The following is a 10,290-nucleotide window of genomic DNA, read 5'->3' on the forward strand; positions in this document are numbered from 1 at the left end:
GAATCTACACGCACCAATGCTAGATTTTCTATATCATTATGTTCACAACTTGTAATAATTACTTCAATGAGCTCATTGTTGATGTTAGCTAACTGCGTCATTTGTACTTTTCTTAAATCCATTACTCGGACACAGTCACCTCTGATAACAGATCACTCTAAATTGCAATGTGGTTGTGAAAAGTGCTGTATCGAATTGAATTGAATTGAACAATGGAAGCCATTTGTCCTCACATCAGATGTAGGTCCAAAATTAAGGCTGAAATTTTGTTTAGTTCACTATTAGAAAGCTACACCTTCTAGATAACAAAAGCAAAGTCCTACCTCAAATTCAGTAGGTGGATTGCAGATTTCAAAAGTACTTTTTTTATTTTCCCTGAAGTTTGTCATTGCTGACTGCAAACCTTACATTTGCGCATGTGCAGAGTGTCAGTACGCAATTAGCTTTTTACTTTGTTGACATCTAAAATGATGCTGGAAAAACGTGTCTTAGATTTTTTTCAGTATTCTCCACCAAATATTTCTTTCCACTTGACGCCATGTATAATGTAAATAAACGTGGTTGTGCACAAGGTATTTTTGAATCAAGCATTGGTGATATATTTTCCTATCTTTACTGTTACACATTCCAGTTTTATAAAAGATGAGGTCTTTATAATAGTCATAATTTATAATGTAAAGAAAGAATCCAAGCTGTGGCCTTCCAGAGCATCAAAAATCAACAAAGTACCGTTCCTTGGTGCTCGACACACTATCAAAACGAACACAAAACTCACACACCGACAAAAAGACATGCTTTATTTGTTTGTATAAAAGCACCATTCTCCTGCTTCAAAGCTCACATTATTATACTGACAGCATTGCATTAACTCCAAACAGTTTTAAATGAACTGTTCTGGGGTCTAAAGGCTCTTTGCCTCCACCGCACCATCAAGGACAACTCTGGACTGTTCTACCATGTGATTGAATTGCTTTCAGGCAATTCATCTCACTCAAAATGTTCACCTCTCCATTCCGTTTTGGCGCACCGTGACGCTTAACCCTTGTTGCCATAGTGATGTTTCACCGTGGATAACAGCAGTAGCCCGGACAAGACTCCTTGACCCCTTGGATTAACTTGCCATTTAGTGCGGGATAAAAACACCTCGGCAAGTTCTCGAAATCCATCCACTAGTGTCTACCCTGACCAGTAATACTAATGAAGAAATTCGCTTTCGGAACAATGGTGAGAATCAAACACTTAAATGTTTGCATAACGAGCTCTTTTACCTCGCCACTTCTCCATCTTAATCATTCGCACTCTCCAAAACACCCACACCCTTCTTCAGGATCAGAGACAGGACCGTCGGGCCGGGGAGCCATCCGACGAATTAATCCGCTAAGGCTGATTGCCATCAGTAGCTTATGATTATGCACCCTGATTACGAAGCCCACCCGAGGACCATGCTACACCGGCTACACTTCGTCAAGGTGGATATAAAATCACGCAATGATTGCACTGGGACGGATCAATCTAGCGGCCGCATCGTCTTTTAGCTTAGTCTGAAGTGCAACTATGATTAATAAGGTGTACTTGAGACCTATATAGCTAGTAACACTCAACGAGACCTCCGGCTTTTAAAAGTCGGGCCTTTACGCGTCATAAAACAAACACTTAATTTGACGGACATGGAGGATTTCACTGGCAGTGCACTGGAGGAGTTTGATGGACTTGGAACAGAATACATGTAGGCTCGGACTGCCTGTTAATAAGTCATTCATGGACTGAATTTAAGTACAAGAGACCACTTCACTGACATTTTGTTTTGCTGTAAATAAAGGAAAATGTAGCCTACACGGTGAAAAATAACAAGTAATTCTGCTCCTACAATGTAATGGCCCACATTACTTCTAATTTACAACCAGCTAGCAATGTAGGTAGGCTAGATAGCCTATGCATATGATGATTTATTTCATCAGATTGGTTCCCTTGACAAAAACCCAATAGTTTTTTTATTTTATTTTTTATTATTGGTTTTTGGATTATTGCAGAAAATTAGCTCTGTGACCAACAAAGGCTTGCGATTATATTTTGTTCACTATGATAGTCTTTACAAATGATCTAAATACAAATGCCAGAAGTAAAAAGCTACACATATAAATTGTTTAATGTCACCATCACTAGTTTTTCAGTCTTTATTTAAAAAACGTATGAAGCTTTTATTTATAATGGTCTTCTTAATGCATTATAATACATGCATAATGCCTTATAAACAACTTTATAATGTGTATCATCTGATAAATAATCATAACAATAGTTACAATAAATTATAATACTTAGCTATTTGTGGTTATAATTTCTAAGAGTACAATGCATTATAACAGATGAAGCCTGCATTTATAATGCATCACAATGGTATTCTTAATGCATGCATAATGTCTTATAAACAACTTCATAATGTGTTGTATTATCTCATGAATAATCATAACAACAGTAATAATATTTACCTACATATTAGATTTGGTAAAGCCTTATCATTTTCAAGTTTTTATGAATAAAACATGATTTGCATTGTGAATACTGTTCCTTTGTACTTTTCCACACAACATTGATTTTACCTTTGGGGAAATGTCTTATAACCACTTCATGTTATTATATGGCTGTTCAAAAGGACTTAACTTGTGTTACTTAAGCAGACAAAGACCACTAATAAATATTATGATCACATTATAAAGCTTTTTAGATATTTAAAAGAAGACTTTGTTTTTGTCACTTTACTGTAAGCAGTAAAAGACCACTCATAAGATGTAGTATGATACTGTGCAGATCTTAAGTAAACAATGACATGATATGATACTTGGAAAAGTAAAATATATGAAACTATGGGATTTATGGAATGCATCATACTCTTAAAAGTTATAACCACAAATAGGTAAGTATTATAATGTATTGTAACTGTTATGATTATTGAGCAGATGATACACATTATAAGGTTGTTTGTAAGGCATTATGCATGTATTATAATGCATACCCTTATAATGCATAATAAATACAAGCTTCATAGAAAGCGTTACCATGTGGTTATAAAAACACAATGCAGCTGCGAAAGCGGACTATATTGAGTAGATGAGTTTTCCTGCTTGGTGTGATGACATTTGTTGTCCCTGACAACCTCTTTAGTCTCATTTAGACACTTCTTAGCAACTGTCTTTTTCAAGGCAAGTAAATGCATAAAAAAAATGGTTACACTTCATTTTAAAGTGATGTAGTTACATGTTACTACATGTACTTAATATAGTGATTACTGATAACATTAATTGTGCATAATAACAAGTAACTAACCCTAAACCAAACCCTAGCCGTAACTCTATAGTACTTGTAGTTCAAATTAATCATTGCTTATTTGATGTCACATTAAAATAAAGTATAACCAAAAAAATCAGAAGGGGAATGTCACAGAATAAAATGTGAAAATACCTTGAGCTCTCATTGATCACAGACATTATTTCAAGAATTTAACCAAAAACCCATTGATTCAGGACGATGGAACCGCGAACTGCTGAAATGCTAACACATTTCTAGTTTTCGGCCAACAAAAATACGTTATCCCTGCAGCACTCTATTACAATGAAGACTCTGAATTATTCTGAGACACCAATTATGTGGCTGTTGATATCTGTATAAGACATATGGCTGCCTAACGTAGGCTGTTGCTTTTTTAGTAACATGGAGCCACATCAACCCAAAGAGAAACTTTCAGCAAAGTTTGAGATTTAATAGATTTTTTTTTTTTTTTTTTTTTTTTTTTACTTGTGAGGGGAGTAGAATGAGTTGAGCTAATGGAACGAGGGTTTCATTTTGATTTAAGCTTAACTCCTATTCTCAGATGTGGAAAATTGACACTATATTGAGACTTGGTTCTATTTATAAAATATGACACTCTTAAAATAAGGTTCTTTATTGGTAACTATGAAGAACCTTTAACATGCATGGAATGTTTCTATTCCACAAAAGGTTCTTTATAGAAGAATAGGGTTCTTTAGAGTTTTTAATACTCACTGAATGTGGTTTTTGTTTTGTTTTTGTTTTTGTTTGGGGGGGGGGGGGGGGGGGGGGGGGGCCTCTATGGCATTGAAACCCCTCTATTTTGCAACCTACATGTTTAAGAGTGTATGTGTGGTTTCTGCTTTGAATATAGGCTTCCATAATTTCTCTTCCTTGTTGAAAATGGGAATGTCATTCATAGATGAAGTGCTGCACTATAACTATAGCCAGTACAGTACAAAAGCAGCACTTCAACACTCATCATCCAAGACACACCCTGTTCCAAAGAGGACAGTGATGGCATCAAACGCTAATTTCATTCAGATCTATGCCACAGTTTGATCAAATACATTATGGTGTAATGTACCGCTGTGCAGTCCATCGCATGCTGATCACTGACAGTAGATTAGTGTAAGGGAAGCAGCACAGGCTCTTACGCATTGGAGTGGGAGCCAGTGATGTACTGCCAGCGGGACGCGTCATGTGTACAGGGCAGCCTACATGCTGAGGAGTCCCTATCGCTGCTGCTTAGCACTTTGGCGACAGATTGCAAGATCTCAGAGCCAGTGTAGATGTCTCCATGAGACGGACTGGACAGATGGGAGGAGTGTATACAAAATAACATTTATAGCAAATGTTGCTTATACCCGTATCATTTGAATGACCATTCTCAGTGAAAAGCTTTCTCTTTAAACACCTCAAGAAATTGTTTTATTCATAAATATTTGTCATAAAAATAACAAACATCAACGTTCATCCAAATTATTGCGTATAAACGTTCTTGATATGTACAAAATCATTTCTCCAGTATGATTATTATAACTTAAGGCAAGTTCACATTTTCTACATTTTCCCCATTACCTCTATTAATTAATTCAGCTAGTACAATACAAAAAGCTTTCAGACTGAAAGGCATGTCGAAACTGGTCTAGCATCATGTGAAAGAACTACTGAAAACCGTAGCAACGTGTGCTTTTCTAATCACTCAACAGCACTGTCGAAACCTGTGCTATTCTAATTTATTTATTTTTTCTCATCACATCACAAAATAAAGGAGCCATGTGAACTAGATAATTCATAATTCATGAATTAGGGTCACAAGGTCACACAATAACACACAAGTATCTGGTTAAAAAAAAAAAAAAAAAAAAAAAAAAACTGTTATTGAATTGAAGATACCTAGGGTAGACAATGGTATTAAAACTGGCTTAATACATTCAAATATTCTATTATAATTATGGACTGAAGAAATTCAAGACATGTTTTGTGGAGCTTGTGCTTTCCATAACACAAGGGACACATCAAAAATAAGGATATAAATAGTCTTTCAGTTCAAAATAAAATGTAAAAAGTAGCACTTGTTAGAAAAATACAAATGATCATTGGCATATAAATGTATTTATTTCTTCCCATTCGCTGTGTAAATTTGACAACATTAGAACTGGATTCTTTAATTGTACAACACAATTACTATTTGCTAGCATAGCAACAAAATGAAACATATATATATATATATATTTATATAAAGGGGAAAATACGCTGTAAAAACCTTGGCACGAATGAATCAATAATGCCACCATGTTGTAAAACGAGGTAAATCTGACTTGTGCTGCGAAGCATCTCTCGGTGATTATTAATATCACGTAAACATATACATGCATTTTTTTTAAAGAATTATTAAACAGGTGACAGCGTTAAAATAGAAAAGACCAAAAAGCACGAATTAAAACAATTTTAAGTTCGAAAGTGGAGATAAGTGCAATACATTCCAGCTGTGCGTTTTACTGCCGCATTACAATGCAAGGTCGAGGTTGGAGCTGTTCCATAGTAAAAGTGCTGAACTGCAGTTCATGTGTTCTGCAAAACACGCTCCTCGATTAAGAAATATAATGGTCGAGGAGTTTAGAAATAAAATAAAAAACACTTGATTTAGGTTTATGCACTTGCTGCACACACCTCAAGCTGCACGCAAGGTTCATTGTGGAAGGTCCAGTATTAAAATTCTATCCCCTATTTCACGAAAAGGGGATCCGTCACCTCAGTGGACCTTTACACTCATGCGGGTCGCTTGATTCAGTTGCCACGACGTTCACTTGAGCTTTGGAGTTGTATTCTGTAGTAGCCTAAGCAACTGTTTTAGTAAGCTTGAATCTTCCAAGACGGTAAGATTTGACATCACGCACAACGAGCGCTCATTATCACAATTGTCGCTTAAATGGCCTCGGGTAAAGTAAACGGCCACGCGTTAACTACTTGTGGCTTCAGCTCCATCTTTTCTTTCTGTTTAAGATGCACCCGGCCGTGCCGTTTTCTTTCGTCGCTCCTGGCAAAGCGTTTGCCGCACACATCACAAGAAAAGGGTTTCTCACCGGTGTGAGTGCGGGTGTGTGTGGTGAGATGGTCGCTTCTGCTGAAGCTCCGCAAACAGATGCGGCACTGGAAAGGTTTGTGTCCCGTGTGGATGCGGATGTGCCTGTTGAGCTCATCCGACCGAGAGAAGCGCCGGTCGCAGGTCTCCATCGGACACGTGAAGGGTTTCTCCTTGGCCGGCCCGGTAGAAGAGGCAGGGCTCTTTCTTACGCGATTAGGCTTCTGAGCCCGAGTGTAAGTTTGACTGAAAGACTCGGGCAATAAAGATGAATACAGAACCGAGTCTATTGTGGAAGTCGAGTAGGTTGTGTCGCAACTGGACTGGAGTTCAATGTTTGGATAAATGGACGATTTTAATAGACTGGTGGGTGGGATATCCATAACTGGGGTGGAGTAGTTAAACATGGGAGCGTTGAAGCCCTGTGTGCAAGAATCTCCAAAGCACTGCTCCTGTTTTAAAGTGCTCTCCACTTTGAATTCAGTCTCTGGGTTTGAGCAAATGGGAGAATAAGAGTCTAAAAGTTCTTTCACGTCCACCTGTTGATCAGCTTGAAAACTATTCGACATGGAGAATGCCTCTGACTGGAAGCCAGCATCCAAGTATGACTTATTGAAGGTCCCCCACTCGTAACAACTGCTCTCGAATTCATTTTTGATGACCACCGGGAATGTCGCGCTCTCGGACAGCGGCTCTGCGTCTTGCGCAGAGGAGCGAAAGTTTAAATGCGATGCAGCGGAGTCTTGGGCCTGCGTGGTGGTCTGGGAGTCCGGGTAACTGTGGCTTGTCTGTCCCGGAGAATACAGCGGCGGGGTGGTGCACGTGGAGGCCTGCGTTTGTACCCCCTCGTCGCCAAAACTGCTACGACTTGCGTTCATCGTACCGTCAGCACACTGTTGCGCATCCGACACAGGGGTTGTTGAGATGCCAACGATTTCGGTGATCATGTTAAGCAATGTTTCCGTGCTGCAAGGTGTTCCTTGAGATGTTTCCACATAGAAGCTGCCTGAGTAAGCTAAGGAGGTTGCGTAGCTTTCTTTCGGCCCCTGACAAGAGTTATACTGATCTGTACTCGTGGGCTCCGTTTTGGGGGTAATAGGCGCACCTGATATGGAGAGAAAAAAAGCAGACATGCGTCAGTGCCTTCAGTGAAATGTGCAATCAGTTATACCTATACAGTTTCGTGAGTGCCTTGAATTAACTTGCACTATATATTATATTTCATGCAGCAGTACTGAAATCTGGTCTATAATTAACAGAGCTAGAATTTTTACAATCTGCCAGAAACTCACCGTGTGCAAACTGGGCAGGTGCTGTCCTTCCAGAATCCATGAAAACATCCTGGCTGTCTTTGGAGCCGTGAGTTTCCATCCCTATCGCAGAACTGTTACAGTTCTCAAACTGCGAGTAGAAAGAATCTTGAGAGTTCAAATCCATGTTGTTAAGCATCTTTCCGTAAATGGCTTTCCAATGGCTGTCAGTCCGAACAGGTTATTGATAAGGGGCTATTGCAAACACAAGAAAGAGCAAAAATACGGATCCGATAGTTAAGTCCGTAAAGGCGTTCGTCCAAAAAAGAAATGTAAATACTTTGGAATTCCCCCTTTTTGAGATCTGCGTCAAAGTAATATAGCTCTCCAGCTATCTGTAGTGTAGATCTGTTGATTCTCACACCAACGGCTTCCCTTCGCTCGGCTTTTATACACTCCGTCTCACCGATCAGCCCTCCTCCCCATTCATTGTCTCCAGTGAGAGGATTCCCCGCTGCGTGTCATCTTCGTGACCATATATGGACAGAGGATATGACGGGCTTCCCCAAAAAAGGAGAGTTACGGTTCTGACGCTTCAACAAGTCTTTCGTTAAGTGTAAGGGAACGAGGGAGAGCCATGGCTTCAGCTATGCATGTTTCTTTGCTAATTCAAAATTAAGCCCTATGCATTAGATTGCGTTTTTAAATAGCCAACATCTGCACGCGTTCATGACGAAAATAACGCAAAGTGTTTTAAGTCACAGAATATACAAGTGTCATTTTCAGTCTGTCAAACAAAGATCAAAAATCGACATCGAATTTCTGTCAATTTCCTTTGATTTCGTTTTATAACGTCTTGTAAAACTAATTTACCACTAGACATTTCACACACTGTACAAACTTTCAAGCATAACGAAAAATTAACTTCAGCAATTAACTGACTGTTAACGTATATATCATTCAGTTTGTCATGCAAATGAATTATGAGGTAAAAAGGCATGCGGTGATATAATATGTAGCATAACGCGAGGAAAGAAACACTCATTCATATCCCCGCTTTTATAAGCAAAATAGTTGGCCTATCACCTTTATTAACTAGCTAATGCTTTGTCATTCCTTTGACCAAGCTGTCAGCACCGCAGTTCCAAAATTCCTGTTTTCCAGAACTCGAGCAGGATATATTGTAGGCTATATCTGCTCGTAGACTAGATATAATTTGACACAGAAAAGGCCTACACTTGCTGGATCATAATAAAATGAACAGAAATGAAAACTAATTATAGTGTACAAAATGAAGTAAAATGGCCCTGAGTCGAAAGTAAATATTTACCCCAAACAAGTATAGGTTGTGGAGACGCTCTGGCATCCGTCGCGCAGAGCTGGCGGTAAGAAAAGTGCACGGCTGTCCAGCACCATGGAGAGCGCCACTTGAAATAGCAGGCTACTCCATTCTACAATTATAGTTCACGGCCTGCAGTCTGTGTACGAAGCCATAGTGGTGACATTCTTGCTATGGGTTTAATATAACAGTCGAACGGAAAACGGTTTCTTTTTCCCCTTGCCTATTTTTTTTTTTTTTTTTTTTTTTTTGTCCTCAAGAGTTAAACAAAATGTAAAAGAAATGCATACAAATATACTTACAAATTCCTATTCTGTGATTAACATGGTTTCAATTTATGAATGAAAAGTCATGCAGATGTTTTAGGTAACTAAATATACACACTACTCTGAAGAAAGGTATTAAGACCAAAAAAGGTATTTTTGTATTATTTGCTGTAGTGTGTCAGTAGGAAATATTAGTTTACATTTCCAAACATTTACTTTGCCATTAATTGTAATAATCCAGTATGTACAAGGAGTCTGACAACAGCCGGTATGATCCACACGGAGATCTGATCTCACCATCATCTAGTTTTTCTGGGATTACATGAAGAAACAGAAAAAATTGAGACAGACTAAATCCAGAAGAACTGAGGCAACGTCTCCAATACGCTTGAAGAAACCAACCTGCAAAGCTAAAGTTCTGTGAAAAGTTTTAGGCACTTGTGTAAAAATGCTGTAAAGTGAGGATGCTTTCAAAAATAATGTCATAAATAGATAATATTTATCAATTAACGTAATCAAATCAATATTTGGTGTGACCCCCCTTTGCATATTAAACAGCCTTTATCCTAGGTATGCTTGCACATAGGCTAGTTTTTCAGGTAGCTTTGCAGGCAGGTTTCTTCAAGCATTTTGGAGATGTTGCCGCAGTTCTCTAGCCTGGGTTTCTCCATGCTGCCTTGCGCGCAGCGCGATTTTATTCACACTGCTAGGCAGCCTGGATACCATGGACCAGATTTTCGCCTCAGCGAGGGGACCAATCACAGAACAGGGAGGGAGCAGCAAGACGATGACGACGTCTATATGCGACACACCGAAGCAGTTTGTTTATATCTATACATACCTTGTTATACCCTCATGTTTGTCTTGCACAAACGGCAATAGTCGCTGAACGCCATCGTGTACACATAAATCTCTGACCCATCGTCGTCTTCCTGGTCGAATTTCTGTCGCTCTACATACGTCATCTGGTATAATTGAAACGACTGGCTATAGGCTATGTACAGGCGCATTTGATAGACATTCGTAGCACCCAATAAACGGCTC

The 10,290-nt window shown here is 38.8% G+C and overlaps 1 protein-coding gene across 1 annotated transcript; it reads right to left on the reverse strand.

Moving 5' to 3' along the window:
• Nucleotides 1-5,188: 5,188 nt before the first annotated feature.
• Nucleotides 5,189-8,039, reverse strand: LOC311286716 (uncharacterized protein). Its single transcript, XM_084402970.1, has 2 exons — nt 7,684-8,039; nt 5,189-7,496 (listed from the first exon to the last, which is right to left on the reverse strand). The coding sequence occupies exons 1-2, from the start codon at nt 7,838-7,840 to the stop codon at nt 6,235-6,237; spliced, it is 1,419 nt and encodes a 472-aa protein (XP_084259096.1). The 5' UTR covers nt 7,841-8,039; the 3' UTR covers nt 5,189-6,234.
• Between the last annotated feature and the right edge of the window lie 2,251 nt (nt 8,040-10,290).

This window comes from Rutilus rutilus, assembly GCF_951802725.1.
Source record: "Rutilus rutilus genome assembly, chromosome: 2".
NCBI lineage: Eukaryota > Metazoa > Chordata > Actinopteri > Cypriniformes > Leuciscidae > Rutilus > Rutilus rutilus.